The sequence below is a fragment of the Sinohyriopsis cumingii genome, chromosome 15 (assembly GCF_028554795.1).
Source record: "Sinohyriopsis cumingii isolate HCF-2022 chromosome 15, ASM2855479v2, whole genome shotgun sequence".
Lineage (NCBI taxonomy): Eukaryota > Metazoa > Mollusca > Bivalvia > Unionida > Unionidae > Sinohyriopsis > Sinohyriopsis cumingii.
The window spans coordinates 79,332,455-79,357,749 of record NC_142975.1 but is presented as its reverse complement, the minus strand read 5'-3'; the positions used below and the strand labels follow the sequence as shown (position 1 = coordinate 79,357,749).

General features: G+C 34.3%; 1 protein-coding gene across 2 annotated transcripts; it reads right to left on the bottom strand.

Annotated features, from left to right (window-relative positions):
• Positions 1-163: 163 nt before the first annotated feature.
• On the bottom strand, positions 164-20,190 carry LOC149782143 (uncharacterized). Of its 2 annotated transcripts, XR_016414561.1 has the most exons (8): positions 20,042-20,190; positions 18,485-18,538; positions 13,309-13,458; positions 9,272-10,270; positions 8,482-8,582; positions 7,548-7,705; positions 4,185-4,232; positions 164-3,039 (listed from the first exon to the last, which is right to left on the bottom strand). XR_016414561.1 is itself a non-coding variant. In XM_089934827.1 (7 exons), the coding sequence occupies exons 1-3, from the start codon at positions 20,055-20,057 to the stop codon at positions 10,089-10,091; spliced, it is 348 nt and encodes a 115-aa protein (XP_089790953.1). In that variant the 5' UTR covers positions 20,058-20,190; the 3' UTR covers positions 164-3,039; positions 4,185-4,232; positions 7,548-7,705; positions 8,482-8,582; positions 9,272-10,088. The 2 variants fall into 2 exon arrangements, 1 of the variants encoding a protein (XP_089790953.1); XM_089934827.1 differs by lacking the exon at positions 18,485-18,538.
• Positions 20,191-25,295: the final 5,105 nt, after the last annotated feature.

Genomic DNA, 25,295 nt, shown 5'->3' with positions numbered 1-25,295 from the left:
ACAGTTAAAAATGAAACAATATTAAATAACGAAAGCAGATACCTATGTTCTCAGCCTTCGCATGTTGATATATCAAGCTATTTGCACTGATTTAAATCAGGAACGAATATTTATACTTTAGAGTTTATTAGAAAATCGCCCCTCCCCCCGATGCACATAATGTGCAGTGTAATTATCAAATCTGAGTTTTATGCAGCTCAACCCATGATATTGGCATACAATAAAATACAAGAAAAGGAACACGACATCATTGATTGTATAAATATAGAAGTTCTGATGAGCTTTCTTCAGTTGTTGAGGAATCCTTCAGTGACAGTTGATACCCTTACAATGAAATAACGATTGCATCATTTACGTTATACCAATTTTCATGACACATATGATCAAAATTGTTAGAGTTACATTTCTGTTACTAAGGTTGCCAAGATGGTACTTAGTTACACTAAAAGAAAACTATGAAGAACGATGGCATATTTATAGCATTAGTTTGATGTATAGAACTTTAAGATCATGTGTTAAAATAGGTCTTAATTTACGCTTACTAAACAAACCTTACAAATGTACAGCTTCTTTACTATGGAAACAGATATATGCTAATAAGTTCCTAATTGTACATCCAGAATACAAGTTTTGAGACAGACCGATCCCAAATGTGTTCTGAAAAATAAATTTGCCATTTTCAATTCATTTCCATGGAAAATGTTAAGAATTTTCAGTATCAGATATGTGTTCCTTGATTCGACAGAGTCTGTGTCAATTTATAACCCGTTTGCATGAAAGCGTGAAAAAAGTGATAATTAAGTACTGCAAATAAGAAGATTGACATTTATACCTCAAGTTTCATTATAGTACAAACTTTCAAAAATATATACTAAATGGATTTCAATTTATACTCCTGAAATGTATGATAGACAGAAGAGTTGGTATAACACTGTTGCTTTTTGCAATAAATCACGCCATTTAATCTAATTTATGATCACTACCTGATATGAAATACAAATGTCTCGACCTGAAAAAATATTCGTGCTACAAACATACACTGCTGCTTTAACAGACATATTAATTTAATAGTAACATCACAGGTTAGCAAATGAGCAATACAGAAATGCGCTGTTGATCATGAACACGATGTGTTGTTTAGTTTTCATTCACAATAACAGTATATCCATGTCGGAAATACATGTCAAATATATGCTTCATTACATTTGCTACAATCATTTAATTCCCGGATACAGGAAGCATTACTGTAAAACACATATTGTATACTATGTGATAACTGGTATAGCAGTAATATAATTAAAGTTAAGATTTTACTTCTCGTTTCCTTTTCTCCACATGGCTAGATGCTTTTATCGCAAGAATATTCAATGTGTGTATAAAATTAAGCAAACCAAAAACATAATTGTACCCTGAAATTATGTGGTGGCTACCCCAGTTACGACTTAGTATTGTTCGAGTCTAGTGTTTCCAAATGTCCCTAATTCTCTCGAGAACCTACAAATACTGCCCGATTTACATTATGAAGAAAAAACAATGGCAGTGAAAGACGTAAGACAGACCTTAGAAAGTGCCACAAACTAAACGAAACGTCATCAATTTTTACGTGTACATATACTCTCACATCTCCTGCATCCCTATCCCTGGATGGAGTGGAATGTATAGACCAAACGAAATAGAGATCTGTTCTCAAAAGAGTTCAGGTACAATGATTTGTGAACATGCACATCTTCTGACGATGAATAAGATCCGTACCAAGTTTCACAGCAAACCAACAAGACCTGCACATGTAGTTGCATTCATAAACACATGGTATGCACTATATCAAGCTTGGAAGTCCAGAACGTCACCAATTTACATAAAAACTTGACAGAGAATAAAGATTCATATATGCTCATCTTTTGACGGTAACCATAATATGCACAAGTTTGGAACATACTCATGATAAATACTTGCTGGAAACCACTAATGAGAGTTTGTCATATAGTGCTAGCTGACACCAAAAAATGGCTACCAATGTCCACAAACATTACTGGAGCACAGTCACTTGTTGATATGCTCATGTTCAGATCATCTAACGTCCCTCAACGAGACATGCTGTAGTGGCAGATGTTTTGGGATTCCAATATAAGCCTATTTATTGTTTCATCTGTCGCGGTACTGTTACTAAGTTCAGTTTCATAAACAAAAAAAAAAACACAATTTGTGCCAGGATACTTTGATTTAACAGAGTTCATATTAAAGTTATAATAAAAAATATAAATTGCATCTATGGGTTGGTACCCCACATTAGAAGTGCTTTTCCTGGGTCCCAGGTATGTTTTACAGGAACAGCGCCAATGACTGAGTATTGATATTATATCCGATATTGTTAACAAAGTGCATCATACCAAATTTGGTGATCTAAATGTTGTCTGATATTTCCAGTTTTACCTGTTTAAATGTAAACCTGTAAGTGAAGTGCAACAGTTTTAGATCATTAAATTTCTGGTGCACAAATGTCAAGATATAACTACACCTTTGTTCAATCCTTTTATTAAGAACCAATCAAACACCACAAGTGTTACTAAAACCCAAATTTCAACAAGATCAGGTATTCTGCAAAAGCCGAGATGAAATGAATTTCAACATGTCCAGGAGAACATCCTTATTGCATTTTCAATGGTCACTGTTTTCATTTCAAATCAAAAAATATAATAGAAGCATTTCAGTGAGATGCGGTAATCCATTAATGAGGAAACAGCAATGTCTTTTAGGATTACCACCATGCCAGCTGGAGGGTCTATAGTATTCCTTTTTGATGAGATGGTGGCATTTACTCTTGATGTGTGCCTTTGACCGTCTCTGTTGGCACATTTTCTTATCCTGCAGGCTCTTTATTTGTCGGGATCCTGGAAGAAGTCCTTGCATGAGCAGGTGGCCAAATGTTGTTTTGATTGTGGGTACTGCATCAGTCCATTTAATTTTTCCTGAAACAGATCTTTGTTCAACTGCATTTAGATTTTCAATGTGCAGTAACTTTCATCTGTGGTTTTTTAAGTCCTAGAATAAGATAGGATATGATATGTACATATTTAACTATTACTGAGCTACACATATGACGATAAAATTGTTAATACATATTGGCAGCCTTTGTTGGAATAAAAATAAAGATTAAGTCACTTTCGTTTCTCAGGCAATAATTGGGGGTGTGGAGGGGATTGGGTTGGGGCTGGTCAACAGGCATTATATTCCTGGAATATCATCAATATAAATTGTCAATTGTGTGTTTGGAGGTTCGTATTGAAATAAGATGATTTGCTTCTACATCCATGTGGAACTGAAGGTGAATACTTGCTTATGTCTACTCATAGCCAAGGAGAGAGATTTTCAGTTATGCATATGTATCATGAATGTTGTAATTCTTACTTATACAAAATATTTGTGTGGCATGCACTTCATCATTAATCTCATGATCAGCGTCATCATTTTGCCTTTCTTGATTTCTAACTGAAATATTCAAACAGTTCCACGCATTTATTCGTAATTTACTTTTTAAATATTAGCTGAGATTAAGATATTTCAATACATTACATAGAAAACGAGGCAACTGAAACCAATCACCTGATGAAATAAGCCTAACTGAAAATGAATGTGGATTAGACATAAGAGAAGCTTTTTGAAGTTCTATCGATTGGTTCAAGAACAGTCTTCACAAGATTTTCAAAGTTTCCCACATGTACTACCCTGTCAGCATACATTTTACAACTGTGATATCTATCGAGTTTGAATGATGCACAAGAGATGTTGAAATTATATCCTGCAGTTTTAAAATTGCTGTGTAAAGGTTTCTTCATTTCTATTAGTGGAAGAGATACTTGATAGCATATTATCATTTTCTGCACTGATCACTTAGAAGTTTGTGTTAAGATATCAGCTTTGAAATTCAAAGTCTGTCATGCAATTTTGAAAAAGTTTCCTTTGCTCTATGATTTATAGATCACGTATTGTTACGGTGAAAACAAGAGAAGAAAAAAGGAAAAATGTAAAAGCCAATATAGTTATTTCAAAACGTAGGGAAAGAAAGGAACTTGGAGAACAAAGGATAAAAAACTAGGGCAGCTTGAAATACATCAGGTTGCCAAACTCTGATTAAATAAATATTTTCAAGACACCTCATACCCTTATCTAAATTTTGTACAACTTACTTCTTTTACATGTTCTCCTGTGATGTGTCGGGGAACCAGTCTCCGAATCTGCAAGAAGAAACAAAACGTTTAGCAAGGGTTCAAGACACATTCCATGATGGAGTTTTAGCCCTATTCTGACACATGATTCACTTCAATGGTAATTATATATTTGACACTAGAATGTGATGCACATACATTGCACAATTAATTCGTGGAAAAGTAATAAACAAACCCATTAAATACCCATGTCATATGTCTCTTTACTTGTAGGAACTATGGGAAAAATAAATAAGAAATTTCCTTAGCATGCCAACTTCAAAAAACAAAAAACTGCGTTTCTTCCCACAACCTATTTTGACAGTTACAGCTGTAATATTCTCTTTGAGATGTAGTAGGTACAATGCTGGTCTTGTCACTCATATCCACCGTGATCTTCCTTTTTGTCCATTTTTTTCTTTGCAAAAGTACTAGGCGTGCTCACTAAAAATCATGTTCAAGTTGACATATCGATGCAATGCTTTTGTCAATTAGGCCTACCTTATCATGCTCATGAATCATTTGTGAAACATTTGCACTACACTGATATAAATAATCATAGCGCATAATTAGTACATATTGGATAGTTTTAGCTTGATTGCAACATACTTATCACCCTATTATTTAAGTTTTCTATGGTATGGTATTCACATTTTGGTTCTGAAAAATGACATTTCATCATTGTACAACTAAGTGACACCGTTTACTTTCTTGCGTATATCATGTCAGGTGTATGTGTGAATAAACTGGTAGTTTGAATCGCCTCAGTTCATTTGAATGTTAAGCTCTTGGGGAGACAGGTTAATAAATCCCACATTACCGCTCCTTCCCCATTATGTTATTTTATGGTGCATTTTGGAAAGAATTTACACAATTCTGTTTAGCATTTTCCTTTTTGTATCTCATTAGAAAGACTACAAAATCATGATGTCATTATCTAAGTGTATCGCATTCTGAGAGAAAATATAGTTTTCATTGTGTGAAATGCTCACATCGAGTACACTATATGTCCATTCAATTTTCATATTGGGTATATAACTTTTAAATATATAGTTCAAATGTGCTTTTTACATCTTGTTTACAGGAAGGTATTCTTAATATTTTTCTTCATCATTGTCAATTTTGTATGAAAATAAATTGTTCCTTACGGACCAATTATGGGGTCACTAATATCCTTAAAAGAAATAAAAACATGACATTGGCAACAATTACATTCTAAAAATGTAATCAAAACAAGTGCAACATATCAGTAACACTGATTAAAAGTTCTATAGTGAAACCCATGTACAAGTGCTACCATTTGAATAATGTTTTATTCTAATGGGTTTTATAATCAGGTAACAAGAGTACCTTCAATGCAAGAGGATACACCCACCCGATTTTTAAAAGTTCACTATGTGGACAAGATACATGTCTACACTAAATGCAGGATCCGTACCAAAATCGCATAACAAAATGCAAGCTTTTGTCAAGGAATTTTTAAGGTTTCCAAAGCCTTTTCAAGACAGGTTTGCTTGCCATTTCAAAATGTCTTACTACAGCAGTGACATCCGGAAACGTTATCAATTAGTCATACAATGTAAGACGACTCCCGTGATATTTATGTTTACATTGACGTCTTACTACCTAAAAATGAAGTAATGTATGTTCGGTCGTCGAGTGACAGCAGATTAAAACAATGTTGCTTTAATCTGACTTTTACTTATTCTGATGTATATTTTCTAACAAATACAAATCACTCAAGCAAATAGGTGTGTTTTCAAGTTATGTTAACCTACATTTCAGTTGGCTTGAATGCAAGGAAAGCTGGTAATCCCGAATTCGGTTAAAAGTATCATGAATATCTTGAACGAATTAAGTTATCTAAACACTAACTTCAATATTAGCATCTTTTTATTCCTTTTTTTAAAGGAAACATTCTTCAAATTGATCCGATTTTATCATTCCTGGCTTCCATCGTATTTCAGCAAACATTGTCAGTATGTTCCTTCTTTGGGAAATTTCAAGTTTTTTCCTGACTTTTCAAGCTTTCCTCAGATAATTCCCAATGAGACACACTTCAAGCTAATTTCAAAGCTTTTCAAGGAGCTTTTGCATTTCAAGGGTTTTAAAAGACCTGTACTCGTCGGGTCAATGGATTTCCCTAACTTCAGTCACTGTGACCCAGATTACAGAACTTTTGTGCCCAAAATTGAGAGGGTTTTTGTGCAAGCTAACCACAAAGTTTGGTAACTGTAAATGTAGATGGAAAAATAAAGCTATTGTGTGGAAAATATAAAAAAATTTAATATATTCGCCAAAAAATTATAACAATCTGTATCAATAGGAATTGATTGATGTATTAAATGAAGTTACGGTTACGCTCTTACAAAACGCAGCAAGAAAAGAGTGAAGACAACAAGCTTGGTAAATTTTAACAAATTTCCCTTGATAAACAAGGTAAAAATGAGAAAAAGAACTTTACGAATCAAATCCAAAAATAATCCAAGAATGAAAAAGTAGGAGTTCTAGTAATAAAAACTCCTAATGAAACTGAAATAGAATCCCAATGAAATCCAAAATGGAAGACAATGACGTATGCTGTAGTCACCGTCGTCCTGATGTGTCAACAGTTCTGTGTTGAATCACAGAAAATATTCCAGTGTTTGACTTCTTGTAAATTTCGATAACTCTCCTTGTCCAAGACTTAGTTTAGAGCACAGGTATTTCCAGGGAAACATAGTCTCTTGCAATCCCCAAAAAACAAATTAAAAATTTAACTCAGATTGGTCACAATAAAACACCTGTAAGTGTCAATGTGTAAAACCCCGAATACTTAAATTCTCTTTTGCAAACAATTGTACACTAATTTAAGACGCGAATGAGGATGATGGCCACATGATGTTTCTAGAACAAGATATAAGCATTTTACATGCCTAACATCACGTACTCCCAGTATGACCTCGATTTCAATTTATGAACCTTAGTCTGAGAAAGAATAAAACAAAATAATAAAACGTTGCTTACTTCAACTCTTACCGATTATGAATCAAGGTCAGGAACTAGGTTAACATTAAATATAAAGTTTGTATTATTAGTTGTTTATGAAAAACAGTCAGTTGAAATAGAACTGAATCGATTTTCTTAAAAATCCAGTAAACAAAGTTACATTACAATAGCATGAAATGGAATAAAAAAATTAAAACTAACAAACAAACAACTAAATTAAATCCAATATAAATTAAATCAAATACATATATAACATTTCACAGGAAGAAAACAGATAGAATAATATGTTATGCCATAAACTGCAAAACTTCATCTTGGGTTAAGGATATGTATGCAAGCGAAACATTTAAAGAATACCTAACTGCCACTGTTGTAGACAACATAATTTTGCCACCATGTCGCATTTTCCCATAAATCTGAGCTCAATAAATATCGGAAGACAATATGACCCTGATCTTGCTTTGTAATGACTCGACCTCTCCAGACATGTAAACTGTATCCACGTTTTAGCTTTTCTGAAAAAATTACCTGTACTAGATCCATTATACATGTCAACTTTTGCGATGTCACTCTCCCTATTCTCTTCACCGGAATCAAGACCTGAAATTTTAATTGATATGTGCATAAAGAGTATAAACAGTTCATAGACCAAGACTTGGAGCACATAACATTAATGTGGTAAGTTTTTAAATTTTACTTAAATAATGAAAATTACCAATCTCGATTGTGAATTACTAGAAATGATTGATAATAATTGAGAAAATAAAGTATATACATTGTTTAAGGTTTGTTTTTAAACATTTATTTCGAAATTACTAACCAGATCTACATATAAATACAACTATGCCTATCCAGTTACATTTGTCTATCGTATGTACTGACATAATTTCCAAAATGGAAGAACCGATAAACAAATGCATATGAATATTTCAGATCCTGAAGAGTGTGGTCAATAAAGAGGAAATGTGTTTCACGGGACAGATAGTACATTTTATGTTCTTACACAAACTTTTACTTTTGATACAATGATGATATAATTTTGTGATGTGCTACTTTCATTCATGATTTTTGCACCTGCATCGTTACCCTTGTGGTTAGTAAGAGGATGAAAATACAATCTCTTGCTTTCTCACTCACGATACACTTTGCTTTGTTCCTGTTTTTGACCAATATGACCTGTCAATCTCCCTTCTGACCGATGGTTAATGCCAGTTTTAATACAATCAGACTTGACCACAGCTATGGGGTTAGGAATAAATTAACACTTTTCATTGCGGGCATGTTTAAGTACCTGTATTGGTCTCGGAAATTTTCATCATGACCTGTAGATTAATTTCTCCATCCTCATCCGATTTATCACTATCAGCACCATCTCAAATATTGCAGCATCTTCTAAAAGGTTGAAAACACTAATATAAACTGAAACAGTATTCTGAGCACGTCATTCAATTTGCAAATAATTGAACATTATTTCTGAAAGAAAGCTTTGCTGTATTTTTCCTTACTTTAACTTCACCTGCAGAACAAATTTTGCTCATTAACCATTGATTCATAATTACATATAAGAACTGTTGACCATTTCATTGTTCAGTGCTTGAAGCCAAGAATCATTCTCATCATATCGAGTATCAAACATTAGCGCAATAATTCCTTCTAAATCTCCGATCATAAAATTCTGAAGCATGCATTATACAGACACTTTTGCAATTGTAATCCTTATTCAAGAACACCAATGTCAAACATTAGAAGTCAATGCATATAGTCAATGTTCTGGATAGCATTTTTGGTTGTTAACTAAGAACTGCCAAATAGCTTTGTTCAACTATGCCTAAGTGAAGACACTATTTCAATAGGTTTTGAGGCAAGATAGCTGAGGTGCAATCTGAGTCATGTACTCTATATCAGTCTTTAAGCAAAAATTGTCTACGTTCACTTCTATTGTCAACATTTCATTAATTTTATGCGCTTACTGTTACTATGACTTTAAAAAAATACCACTTTAACTTCTGGATGTAACTGAGGTTACTTCAGCTCTACAAGCAGTGCAAATGGTTTGGTAATAAGATTCTACTCTAATATACCTTCTAAGTCATCAAGGATAATATCTTCAGGTGTTTTCCCCTTATGCGTTGCCACCTGACCCATATCCACTGCCATCAATAGGCGGCTAATTTTGTCAAGCTCCACCGACGACTCGTGCAGTCTGTAGTAAGTTTTATAAGTGTCAACTTCATGGCCTAAATAGCATGACAGCCAATCTGACCTTCTTTAAGACTCATGACCAATATAAAAATATACCATTTGATCCTCTGGTGATTTCATCTGATTTCTTGTTACTCGGAAAGTAACGACTTTTTCCTCCGATGAAAGGCCTATATTGTTCTTGCCAAATTTTGACATTAACAAATGGAGTGAAGCCGCAGTTCCCACAATGAAAGTAATTTGGATACCTTTTGACTTTTCCGCAGTAATTTACAAATGGTCAACCTCAGAAACATCCATGTCATTGAAGATAAATGCAGGAGAATAAAAAACTCACTTGCCTTTTTATTTTTTAAACTGAGAATCGATAATGTATCGTATCGTAGGCAGTGTATCGCGAATCGTATAGCCACGTGGCACAGGTGTGTCATTTCACCCCTAGAAGGTATACAGATGGAAAGAATGATAGTGGACATATTTTATATAATTATTGTTGCATAACATGGTGAACATGTTGATATTTGAGAATTTGTTACAAGAACCAATTTGGGTATTGATAAAGGACATTGCTAAAAAACAAATTTGATAAAAACTATTTTCTGAAAAAATGTTGCTGCATATTTCCTCATTCTTGTTGCAGTGATTTTTTTATTTCTGGTCACATCCTGCTTCAGCAGCAACTTTCTGAAGTACTTGTCAATTGTCTAATAATCCAGTTTCAGATTGTGATGCGAAGTAATAAGGGATGGATTTATGCACAACACAGGGAGAACGAGTTGACAAAAGCACATCCAAGGCTGCTTTAATCTCATCTGTCAGTATACGTGGAACTGGTCTGTCCCTTTTTCCTTTTTCCTTCAAGCTGCACCATGTCCAGTCTGTAAAATAAAATGTTTCAAACACACTGAGGACCGTGTATACTTTAATATCATGATGCTTTCTTATGGGGCAGATGGGAATAGGGGAGAGGCCACAGATGTTGGGAAAGCATTATACGAGCTGTGAACATCAGTTTGAAAAACAATTTGATAGATTTAGTGGGGGGAGAAAATTCCCACTCAATGTCCAGTTGTAGAAAAAATCCAGAGACAGCGGATAGATTGTAAATCTTATCTTAATATATAAAAATTGCTTCAATTTAGTTGCCTCATGAAAAAGCAGAAATGATAACGCAACAAAATATTCAAGAATTATTTGAACAGATAGATCAAACTCTAGATTCAAGGCATGTAATTCAAACTAGGCAAATTACAAATATCTTGACATTTCTCTTTTCCAACATCAGCACTCTTTGGGACACATTCCTTTCCTTGTCCATGTATATACATGCAACTCGTTTCATTACACAGTATTTGCAAGTAGGAGAAAGTTTTCTTCCAGTGTTATATAGACTGAAATATTTTTCACCTTCTTGGCAAAAATTGATTTTCAGTTGTATAAAAGACCCACGACTACAGGAAGATTGTTAGGTTTACATTGAAGTTCCAAAATACTCTTATTCATGCTGTCTATGAACAAAGACCTATCATAAACCAACAAAAGATTTCTTTTGAAATACTTTAACAGGTGGGTCAGACCCGAAAGTCATGGAAAGTCGTGCATGATTACCTCCCTTTCCTAGAACTGTACAATACATGAGTAGGGAAGATGATGCATAAAAATGCTTTACATCTGCAGATGGAAGGTGCGTGGTCACTGGTGCACAAATAGTCCCATAAGCACGTCGCGCAGAGAGAGAGAGAGAGTGTGTGTGTGTTTCAGGGTATGTACCATGCGAGTTAAGGTCTGAAACAGAATTGAAACCGAGTGAGCTTTGGATTAAATGAATAACTCTAACACAATGGGATAGGCGATGGAAATTTATAAAATGATGAATATATATATATATCATCATTTTATAAATTTCATTATATATATATATATATATATATATATATATATATATATATATATATATATATATATATATATATATATATATATATATATATATATATATATATATATATATATATATATATATATATATATATACAATGATCCTCCCACGCTCTCAATACACGATTAATCCACTCACTCTACACGAACATTCACAAACTGAAAAACGAATATATGACTCATGTAATCTTACGTATGGAACGTGAGATTCAAATAACCTCATGGACTGCAAATAATCTCAGGGAATTTAAATATGTTTCAAATAATATTATGCGCTGTGAGAGTCACATAATATCCTATATTATGCAATGTAAGTAAGATTCACATAATCTCCTGGAATACAAATCAGATTCAAAATAATCTCATGTAATTGAAAATGTAACTGAATTGAAACATCAATTGAACAAACATGACTCTTGACACTTGTACAGTCGTATGATTCATAAACTGATGAACCGCACAGTTTCACCGAATCCTTGGGTTGATCCACACTTATCGGCCGCTCACACCCTTCACGGATCCACCACATGTGCAGACAGACATACGTATACACATACGTTCAGACAGCATACAGCACCCTTGTAGTGGCTACGCCTACATTTGTGGCTCGACCACGTATACAGACACACGTATACACATACGCAAAGACAGCATTCAGCACTAAACAGCTACATTCAGCCCTACACAGTTACAGTCAGCCCTAAACAGCTACCGTCAACCCTAAACAGCTACAATAAAACCAAGCTAGTCATAATAATATGTTCTGAATCAAAATCTTTAGATATATGCTAATAAATTAAACTCTAACAGCAGCTTGTAATTCAAAGTTCATAACGCGTCACATCTGCGTAGTAGTATATGCATCATTACACGATATGCCATTAAAACCTGAATAAGCTTCACATATCAAATGAAATATAAATTTAACAATTACCCTTATGGCTGGAAAACACAATGGAAAACGTTCACTCCTTGACAAGATCCAAAACGACCAGTGTGTCGCTTAGAAACTGAATCTACCTTAAATACATAGGAGAGTGAGTAATAATCAGGGTAAAATACCCGTGTATATCGTGATTTTAATGTCTCTCGTCGCAAGTAATTTTCGACGAGATACATGCTAGTACAATCGCTTACCTGGGAAAACAATTATTCACCCTAGGTAACGTTGTACGCATATACAACGAAAAATGGTCAAGTCGTTCTAAGGCAAAACCAAGATATTTCTTGCCTTATTCTGTGACAGGGTCTGTCAACAAACAACGAGGAGAAATGTAATCTTTCAAATTACTGACCGCCCATTTAGTACGTACGCATGAAGGGGGAACGGCGGTTTAACCCAAATGCATACGCTTGCATATGGGGGGTCTACTGATAACGTAGGTACGAATAGGAAATCGGGGTGCGGGTGTATCTGTGTGTGTGAAGCCTCGATAATAATTTGTCTAATACGTAACCTGTTCGCAATTTATTGCTTTGATGCAGGTGGATTATCTGTTTTATTAAACACGTTAATATTATTAATCTTTGATAGTTTCTGCGTTGATTAAATATAGGCCTTTCTATATAATTCGGGTGTGAGTGTACCATGCGAGTTATATCAAATTATATAAATTACAAATATCTTGACATTTCTCTTTTCCAACATCTGCACTCTTTGGGACACATTTTCTTTCCTTGTTCATCTATATACAAGCAACTCTTTTCATTGCACATTATTTGCAATTCGGAGAAAATAATCTTCCAGTGTTATATAGGCTGAAATATATTTCACCTTCTTGGCATAAAATAATTTTCAGCTGTACAAAAGACCCAGGAGTACATGAAGACTGTTAGGTGTCCTTTGAAGTTGAAAATAATGGCATTCATTCTGTCTATGAACAAAGGCCCATAATAAACCAACAAAAGATATGAAATACTTTAACAGGTGGAGCAGACTCGAGAGTCATGGCATGTAGTACATCATTACCTCCCTTACATAGATATGTATGCTCCATCAGTAGGGAAGATGATGCAGAATAATCCTGTACATCTACAGATGGAAGGTGCGTCGTCACTGGTGCACATGTAGTCTCACGAGCGGGTCGTGCAAAGAGAGATGCAGGTTCTGCACCATGCGAGTTAGGGTCTGTCAACAAAGAAAAAGAAGAAATGTAATCTTTCAACCAACTGGCACGCGTGTCATTCAAAAGAACAGTACATAAAAGATAATCATAAATGCACAATAAATCAAACTATGTAAATTACAAATATCTTGACATTTCTCTTTCCAATATCTGCTCTCTTTGGGAAACATTTCCTTTGGGTGTCTTACATTTAGTACGTTCGCATGAATGGAAGAGGTGGTTTAACCCAAATGTATACACTTGCATATGGGGGGCTACTGACACTATACGTACGCACATGAAACGGGGATGGGGTGAGGGTGAAACCTCGATAATAATTTGTCTAATACGTAACCTGTTCGCCTGGGTTCACTTGATGTTTTAATTTTAGCGGATATTAGAAAAACTTGTTAAAGTTGCGCAGCTATGTCTTTCATTCAGCCATATATTCAATGTCGGATGACTGGTGTATTAGACACGTTAATATTATTAATGTTTAACTGTTTCTGCGTGGAATAAATATAGGCCGTTCTACAGAATTCGGTGTGTGTGTGGTGTACATCAAGAATACTTACTCGGTGTGTGTGTATAAACAAAGTATGCATGTGTACAGGGATGGGGGAGAGGTCAAGCATTGCCAGATTTTTGCTCATCTACTAAATGGTTGTCACCTTTCCTTGCAATGTATATACAAGCAACTGTTTTCATTGCACATTATTTGCAAGTAGGAAAAATAATCTTCCAGCGTTGTACAGGTTGAGATATTGTTCACTTTCTTGGCAAAAATAATTTTCAATTGTACAAAAGACCCACGACTACAGGAAGACTGTTAGGTTTATGTATTTACAAGCAACTCTTTTCATTACACATTATTCTCAAGTAGGAGGATGTTATTTTCCAGTGTTGTATAGGCTTAAACATTTTGACCTTTATGTACCTTATGAATACTTTGGAATATATAAATACATTTGAGGCAATTTTCAGAACATTTCTGAACATTATAAATAGTGATGAAACGATAAACCTCGGCCACATATCGATATGATTCCTGATACACAGCCTATGATACAATACATTATCGATACTCATATCAAACTTCATGGTATTTTCATATTGGTGGTATTGTGAGGTAGTTTTGTTTTGTATCGGCATATTGGTTGTACTTTTACCAATCAGATTACAGACAGAAACAGACATATCATATCATATCTGCTTCTCCTATTGTCATCCTGGACAAGAACAATTAATACGTAAGTGACAGCAATTTCGAATCAACCTTTTAGGCCATTTCAGGTTGCTCCTTTAGGTCAATTGCTGGACTCATCATGGTCACCAAGCCCTTGTTTCCCACTTTAATTATCACGTTTAAAACATTTTGCTATTAATTTCAGGTCTTCGCTAAAATTTGGAAGGTACTATCTTAAAATAATAGTGAAAATTCTTTTTGAGTATGGAAGTGGAAATGACTAAAAGCCATGTCCATCACCACATCCAAAACAACTGCCATGGACACACACTTATTTCTGTGAGTGAGAAAGGAAGTTTAACAATACCCGTTCCCAGAGCTGCCAACTTTCCAAAATGAGAAATCAGGAAATTTCCCACTTTCAAACATACAAAATCAGGAGATTCTTCTCTCATGACCTTAGACTTTCTTTAAACATAATTATAATAAACGTATCTGCATGCAATGATATTTTGTTTATACTGGTTATTGTTTCATTCATTATGACAAAGTAAGGTTACTTATCAGGCTGCTTTTGTTCAGAAGTGACACTGTTGCAAATTTTGCCCTCTTAAGAAATGCTATGTCAAATTGTTGTTCAAAACAGCAACCAAGCCGCCGAGATTCAACAATCAAAAGTGTTTCCAAAGTGTCATCGCCAAGTGATGCTCTAATGCTGGTACTGAAAGTAAGCAACTTTCAATGTGCTGCCTCTCCTGGTCATAAAAAAGTTACTACAACAGTATATATCTTTGAGTCATTTTGGTTGCTTTCATTTGTAGCAAATGAAAAAGTTCCACATCTTAAAGCCATTACAACTTTTCTTGTTCTTTATAACCCATTTCCCTGATGATAGCTGACGTTTTTGTTCTAGCACAGCCATACGTCTTTGCTATTTCAATATCAAGAAACATTGTCCGAAATAATGTACCAGCGTGAAAGGTAAAGCTTAAGGGCAAATTGTGTTAGAAACGGAATGGCGAGAACAAGCATTCCGCATTAATAACGCTGTCATCGTGTGCTCTAAAAGTTAAATCTCTTTTTATTACTTCCTATGCAATGTACATTATCTCTGTGTTTCTTTTGTATCCGTGTGTTTCCATATATCACTCTTCCAGCCATGAGAAATTAACAAATCACACCGGCACATGCTACAAAATGCGCAAAAATACCTTACCCTAATTCTATTATACATGGAAATTCTTGTGTACATTCCTTTTTGAAAACTGTCTGATATTTTTTGCCATTTTGCATGATATATGTCTATAAAATGTAACACCATGGTCGATGTTAAACAAAGAACTTTCCACTGGTATGTTTAGTGCAACCGAGTATCCATTTCCGTCGCACAGTATATAAAAGGATGCAGACTCTCTTCAAACATAGAAACGGACTGCGACTTTACAATTTTATCAGGTCCTCTTGTCGGCGACAATAACAAACCGTGAAAAATTATAGTCCAGGCGGGAGAGTACGTTAAAATTTACGAATCACACGCCTAAATCGGGAGGGTTGGCAGTCCCGCCATTCCCTTTCAAGAAATTAACATGGTGACTTTAATTTGCATGGTTTTGATTCTACCTCCTTGCTGGTTCTGTGCTATTTCTTTTATCCCATCTGCATGTTCAGTCCATGATGGCACAGCATCAAAGTAGACAATCCAAAATTGGCCCTTGTGTATGATCTAAATACTTTACAAATTACTGAACTGACACTTTGGCTCAATGTTAGTCTGATGCATTGTACCTATTAAGATCAAATTCGGATGTAATATTTCTGGTTTGTCACGAAGTGTATAATCTCAGTACGTTCTGATTTGTGGTTATCTTTTTCCTGCAATTGAACAAACAATGGCCATGAATCATAACTGAATGCAACATATTTCACTGCATGACACCGTAACCTTAATATTCAATACAACAAAACAAGATGTGAAGAAACGTTGAAAATTCACATAAAAATGGTTATCAACTGATCAGTAAAGTACTTAAATCATATATAGGAAACAAATTTTGAATGTCATCTTTATGCTGATATGTTGTCAGTGGCTGGTCATGGAGATGAAATATAATAAGCAGCATGTAATTGGCGAAAGTGTTGGGGCAGATTTAAAAACGTGTTACTCATTTGCATTTACTAATTTGCAGAAGCCGAGAGGGCCCTTGCAATTATTGTTTTTTCATAGTGACACCTGCTACCAATGGCTGTCTGAGATGATATCTCAGTTTAAAGAATAAAAGGGCAAATGACTAATAATTATTCATGACTGCTGAAGATTATAGCAACGTATATAGAGCAAGTAGAGAATCTTCATATCTTGGATCAATATAAAAAATATGGACAGATCGATATATAGATTGTTCGATTAATCCCAAGTTTTAAATATGAAGAAAAAGAAGTCGATCAGAAAGATAACAAAAGATAGGAAGAAAGCATTTATTTAAACCAATAATCTTCACCTCCCTGAACACTTCAATATGTTCAATTTGTTGAGGACGAGGGTGACAACAGGTTAATCTTCAGCTTTAACAACATTATGCATGTCAAATACTACAGCGCCAACTAGAATGAATACGCATGTCATTCAAGATGCATTGGAGTTTGCAATATTTTTGGAGTTCTGCACCCTCGCCTAATTTAAAACATCTTTCTCTCATCCAGAAATACATTAGCATATAGCATATATAATGCAGGACAAACTTCCAACACTTCACAACTCTGTCCATAGCTGGCTCAATACATCATAAACGTCATATATCAAGTGTTTTTGAATGTCGTCTTAGTGTCTACTAAAAACGTTTCCTCCATGTAAGGTGTCACTCAGGTGGCATTAGTCTCGTTCAGGTCAGAACTTGGCATAGTGCAATTGATTCCTATTCAAATTCTTGGTACAGAAATCTTTTTTGAAGCAAACCATCAAGTCTCCTTGCTATAACAACCAGCATATGCAGCTGGCACACTCACTGTAATTTTCCTTTTTCTTTTTATAATTTACTACAAAAGTGATTTTATGTAGCTGACCGTTTCTCCAGAGTAATCATAGATCTAGTTGTAACAGAAACATTATTTTGTATCCTTGTCAGTACTGTATAGGAGTATATGCTGCACATATTTACAGGAGGGATCATTTCAATGGTAGGCTGGGATAGGGATCATTTCAATGATAGGCTGGGATAGGGATCATTTCAATGGTAGGCTGGGATAGGGATCATTTCAATGGTAGGCTGAGATAGGGATCATTTCAATGGTAGGCTGAGATAGGGATCATTCCAATGGTAGGCTGGGATAGGGATCATTTCAATGATAGGCTGAGATAGGGATCGTTTCAATGGTAGGCTGGGATAGGGATCATTTCCATGGTAGGCAGGGATAGTGATCATTTCAATGGTAGGCAGGGATAGGGATCATTTCAATGGTAGGCAGGGATAGGGATCATTTCAATGGTAGGCTGGGATACTTCAAACAATTACATAGTCAGGTGTTAATGATAATCTGATGCAGTAAATTCACATTCCTGTATGAGTTCAAACTTTGCAATGTTGGAAGCAAGACTTATCTTATCTTAACACATTTGGACAACGTAAAAAATAAAGAATAGAAAATTTTATTGACAATAAAAAGGAAGATGAAATGTATTCTGCGCAGATACTTACACTTATAGTATCAACCAAGCTGCTATTAAACCTCGGATACGCTATGTGGATTGTCTGAAAATAACGGGTTATGATGGAAATCAACCAGACTATATTGAAATGAACAATGAAACAAAATTCATCTCACCTAATGTAGGCATCTGGAAGGACACATTGTGCGCAGATACTTACACTTATAATATCAACCAAGCTGCTTTTAGACCTCGGATATGCTATGTGGATTGTCTGAAAATAATGGGTTATGATAGGAATCAACCAGATTATGTATTTAAATGAACAATGAAACAAAATCCATCTTACCTAACGTTGGTATCTGGAAGAACACATTGGTTTCAATGACACTTACTAGCTTTGTAATGGCCAAATTTTTTAAAACAAAAATATCAAATTAAGTCCTTTTGCATTGTCAAGTAAAGTTTACACTAAAGGCAGGAAAATAAAATGATGTACAATACACGCAGTAATTATACCATTAAATCAAAGGAATTGACACTTTAAAGCAGGAGCCTCAAACACGTGGCCCAGTAAGTTATTTGGGGAACAATGCCTGATTATGGCTCTGGAATGTTTCACATGTCTGACCACTGTCAGTAAATAAAACATATTGAATAATAAGAGAAATTGCATTTTTATCCCTTTCTCCTGGATTGCTCACCGATCCCGGTGAATTCTACAAATAAAAAAAGTTTAAAAATATATGAACTGGTCATAATACAATAAAAATAAATAGTAGGATTCCAAAACAAGTATGCTTGTTTCTGATAATTATACCTATTCAACATCAGTATATTCAAGGATGTGATAAAATGAGAATGGAATTGTTTTGTACTGAATTCCCAAGAAATGTGTCAAAAGCACATCTGCTACTATTCGTACATGGAAGGAATGGTATTCTGTATTTCCCTCATAAAATTAAAATTGAGTGAAACTTTATTACTTTTACGTTTCAAGTGATAATTACTGAAAATTGAAAAATACACAACGAGTTTTGTTTATGTTCTAAAACAAAATCAAAATCTTTACACTCGTATTATCCTTGAAGATTCTGTCTCGGTACCAATCGCTTCTGTACATTTGATGTACCTGCACTTACCAGCCCAAACATCTTTCACTTTACATTTGGTATAATGCATACATCTCAGCCTTTTGGCTTTATCACTTACATAAATTACTTCGAATATTGGTAATGATCATCTCCACACGTTACATATTTTACTGTCATTGAATGGAAGAAAACCTTACAGTTGTTGAATTGTAAAACAGACTTTGATGCTTGGCAGATTATGTCACTCCGTTTCCATACATTTGTAGGAACAGCATGGTAGAATATAAACGCTTGGTTTTATGTAAGAAACAAACAAAAATAACAGCATCCCAACTGCAACAAAGAAATGTGACTGGTTTAGCAAGCTTGTTTACATATTACACATATGCTAGTTTAGTTTTACTTAGCAATAGTGCAAGTGGCACATACAATAATATCAGAACGGGTGGTAAAATCGGCTGCATGTTTACACAAATAGATACGCTGAAACTTTGATCTTTCAAGTGAAACAAAATACTTTGATATGTGGCATGCTTACTGGAATTAAAAAAATGAGTATTTAACTGTTTTAATTTAGTGGAATATGTGGATACACTGCTTATCTGGAGCATAAGTGCAGCATGTAAACAATACATATAAGAATGTACTTCATTTGTCACAGATGGGTACTTGAGATATGTTACCATTCAATGAAACCATCTTGAGAGACCTTGACTCTTCTTTTCACATCTACCGCCACAACTTCCCCTTTTTCCAAGTAATCCCTGTCCTTTCCTTTTGCCCACACTGGTGTCCCAATGGATAGGAGGAGGAACCCCAGAACGTTCTTCTCATATTTCTGAATAAAAGATTTCTTGTGTGCATGAAATATACAAATGAAGCTATCATACACTGTATAATCTGCAACTTCCAATGCTTTCATGGTAGTCAAAGACTCACACACATCAATGCATATCTTACAGGGCAGAATCCGAGTTTATTTCGGCCTTTGGGAGATGCACATGGAAGGGGGTGGGGTGGAGTGGACATGCCTATTTACTCCCCATAATTAAGAGTATTGGATGACTGAAAAACAACGGATACTTGTCTGCGTTATTTTACCAAAAACAATATTGCACCTTAATAGTGGAAATGAAAACATTTAATGGTTTTGCTACATGCCCCAGCTGCATTTTAAAGTCAGTCACAGTTGATAAGCACCTTTCAGATTAAAGTTACACCTATCCCTAATCCCTTTTTCTTCAATTTACCTTATGGCGAACAGAGATGACATTCATCCACATGCACCATCTTTTATGCAATCAACTATCATCTCATTTCTAAAGACAATTCATTCATACAAAATGGGTCTTTATTTATAGGTAAACTGTGGTTCTTTCCACATAATCTTCTCTAATTTGCCATTCCTGAGATGCTGAAAAAGAACAGTTAAAGTAGATTGAATCTCTCTATTAGACTTGTAAAAGTACCTTTTCTTACAGATAATAAACTTGTGAAAGAGAATGCAAGCTTGTCTTATCAAATATTTCCATGTATCAAATAATGTTAAGAGAGAAAAACACATTACCCATGTTCCAATTTACTTGTCTACTAAATATAATATGTAAAAAAAGAAAACCATTCAATGTTACATGTGAATGATTTCTAGACCTGCCTTATGACATTTTGAACGAGACTTGACGAAAAAACAAACATACTTTCTTATTACTTCCATCAAAGAAGGTATTCTCTTTGAGAAGACAAGGGTAAAATATTTCTCCACTTTCCGAATGCCATCTGAAGCTGAAGCTACAAAATGAAGATATGTTCAGTCTTTCTTTTCAAAAGGTTCTATATAAAAGATGAAAAACAATACACAAAATACTTCTGTATTTAATCAATCATTTCTCTCATGATTTGGACCTCATAAAGACTATGCAGCACAGAATAAGTTGAATACATCCAAAATGTCCAGAAAATCCATTCCACTTGGAAAGGTCATTTTAAAATTAAATGAGAAATTAATGAAACAGAAAATAGAAAAGTCCTCTCTTCAACAGTCCAAACCCTATGCAAATATGGAAAACCATTTTCGGATATGGAAATACCCTAAATGCTAAAGGAGAAGAACAGTATTAAACTTCATACTGATTATAAGAACAGATGCAGGCAAAATACTTTACTCTGTCTGTTGATAAAGTCTTGAGAGATTCGATTAATCTAGCGAAAGTTTTAATTTCAGTAAATTAATTTCCATTCTTGCTGATGAAAGTATGGATGCTACCAAATAATTGTCAAGAACAACATAGACCATAGATAAAAAGGTAGATATTTTGTGAAAGTGTAGAAATGAAACAATGGATAGACTTGCATAAAAATGGCCATTCAAAATAGTAAAGTACTTAAAACATGCAGGAAATGTGTGGCTTGTCTTATTTTGGTGCTGTTAAGTTAGGAGTGACAAATGCAGATAGTATGAAAAACTGAAGCAGAGTCATCAAGAGGTCAGATCTGACCTGCACGAGTTAGTTACCTACTGTTAAATCTATGTGTGTGTGTGTGTGTGTGTGTGTGTGTGTGCGTGCGTGTGTGTGTGTGTGTGTCTTCACTTTCCCCTTCAATCAAGTGCTTGTGGGTGGGGGAGAGGAAATGAGTTTCTTTTGAGTTGAAATGTTTTTTTAGGTGGCATATGGTTCAATATGGTACCAAATGATATGGATATACTAATGTGATGTCATTTTGCTATACAATGTAAAAAAAATTAAACAGTTATTGACTGGTGGAAATGCACACACACACACACACACACACACACATACATGCATATATATATATATATATATATATATATATATATATATATATATATATATATATATATATATATATATATATATATATATATACAGTTCCATTAGGTCGCATATGGTTCAATTTATGTTTGTTATACGGGTTATAGGCACCTGACAGTTGATGGGGATTTTATGGGATTTTAAAACAATTTGCTTTAAATGATTTTACTCTCATTTTTGTTTCCATCACCTAAACTCCATCTGCAGACAAAGGTCTTTCCAAATATCCAGTTATGAGGTTTGTAGGTTGAACTTTTTTTGATAGTACTTGCCCATCACCAGGTTCACACAAAACAGGCATATTTGCGCGCACACACACACACACAGATATATATATATATATATATATATATATATATATATATATATATATATATATATATATATATATATATATATATATATATAGACATACATATTTGTGGGGATATAGTCCTTGCAGGAGAAGCCAAACCAACGTGTAGCCTTAAAAATAAAATAAAGATGGAGATGGTTTGTGGGCACCTAAATAATGAATATATACTTTGGATTAATGCATTAAATATCAAGGTGCCCGCAAACCATTCACAGTCCTCATTTTCAGATTACATTTCAACTGTGGGTTCCTTACAATTGTAAATGATCTATGTATTACTTATAAACCCTTGTAATTCATGCATGTTTATATCTTCAGTTATTACTGATCATTTATATGTACTTGTGTTTTGACATGGAACTTTCTTTCAAGATTATAATCATTAATCATTACTGTATATACATATTTGCAAGATATGCTGGTAAATATATGTATAATTCCAAATGTCTCTGATCATTGCTTGACATTACAATTAATTATTTGTTTTGGTATTTTATAGATATACACGTAAGGCTATTCTTCATTTAAAGAAAGTTCCCTATACAACCAGAATTGCACATGGAAGCTGTCAAGCATGCATGTACATTTATAGTAAACAATAGCATGATAATACCGGTTTATGGACAATATGCTAGATATGTATATAGGTTTGTGGGAACTTAGTATTTAGAGAAGTAAAACTGACTTGTAATCTCAAGAATAAACAACAATCGGGAATTGTTTGTCGGCACCTTAATAATGAATATTTACTTTGCATAAATGTGCTTATGATTCAGATGCCCACAAACCATTCCTTGTCTTTTTTATCAGGTTGAATTTCAACGGCAAATCCCTTACATGATTTATTTATTACTAATACAATCCTGTGATGTATTAGTCTTTAAATGGTCCGATAGTACTGATTATGAATATGCACTTATGAGGTGACCTGTACCTTCCTTTCAAGCATTTAATCTTAAATAATCCTTGTATATACACATGCCTAGAAAATACCTGTAAACATATTTATAAATCCAAATGTCCATGATCCTTTCTTGAAGGTACAGCTATTGTTTGTTTGGGCATTTGACATATACAGGTATGGTAATTGGATAATGCTGGAATGAAAGTGTTATAGACAGCAAGAACTTCACTTACATCCTGTCATCTCACATGTTTTTATAGTTAAAGATGTACACACTACTATGTACTATTTATACACAGGGTTCCTGCCAGAAATTTAGAGAAAGATTTAAGACCTTTTCCAGACCAAAAAATAAAAATTTCCTGACCTAATAATGTGAAATTTGTTTTACCTGCGTAGCCGAGATGATGCTTTAGTCTTAACTTTGGAAGGCCCTATCCAGGCTTTGAAGTCATCAGCTTCTTCCCACGGTGGTTGTTAACACAATGTTCAAGCATTCTTTAAATACCAAAATATAGGTACAAGAATGTCAAATCAAATAAAATACAATGAAATTAAAATGAATACTCATTAGGACAACACAAAACTTAATGAAATAACCCATGGAACAGGGTTAATACAGATCAGGAGAGCTGAAATTCAATGATATTTCAATGACCAGCTTTCAGTGACTACTCACGGTATCAAGTGTTTTGCTTCCGTTACTAATCTGAATACAAGAAACAAATATAAAAAAAATACAGAAATAAATAAATGTAGTATGAAAGGGAAATGATATTGAAAAATTAATTGTTGGACAAGGACAGTTATCGAAATTTACAGAATTCAAACACTGAACTATTATTTTCTGTGATTCAACAAAGAACTGTTGACACATCAGTACGACACTGACCACAGCATATGTCATCTCCTTCAATTTTGTATTTCATCGGGGTTCGAACTCTATTACATTAGAACGTTCTATTACTAGGACTTCTATTTTGATGTTCTTGGATTATTCTCGGAATAATTCTGGATTTGATTTGTAAAGCCATGATTTGTTTTCTTTTTTTACCTTGTTTTTTGAGGTAAATACATTATTTGTTAAATTTTGCAAAGCTCGTTGTCTTCACTCTTTTCTTGTAACTGTTTAAAAGAGCCTTAACATGTAACGCTATATATTACTTGTTCCAAAACCAGATTATACTTTTTTGCATGTGCACTGTCAATCGAAAGGTGAAAAGATTTACTAAAACAGATTGATTTCCATTTCCGTGAAACGAAGATTGCATTGATAAAATTTGATATACAGTGTATGTTACCAAATTTGACCTTAAAGGATTCTGGCCAATTCCACTAACTTCAGATGAACGTTATCAATATAAAAAGATGCCGTTTAGATAAAAGTTGCACCTCAGTGTTTAATGATCATGATTACATCTGGCCTAGATTGTTATGATGCTTACATCGATGTCAGCATCTTCTACAACGGCACCTGAGAAAGATCCATTAGAGACAATTCGAACATTCTTAGACGGACTTACTGATACAAATTTGACAATTTATCCTTGAGTGAGTTTTGCAGTGCTTCTCTTACATTTCTGTGACATATCGTCAGGCATGGACAAGTTAAGCTATAGCTGTTAAGGACAAGGCTATCTCTGAATTCCCTGCGCCTATCAGTAAAAAAAAAAATGATTCGATTATGGAGTATTGCTGGATACTTTTGGAAATATTTGTTCCAATTGTTTCATTATTGCTGAACCCCTGAGAAGATTGTTGAGCAATAAAAAACAAGTTTAATTGGTCTGAAAAATGTCAGGAGAATCTTGATAAGTTAAAGGCTATACTTAAGAGTGCATCAGGTC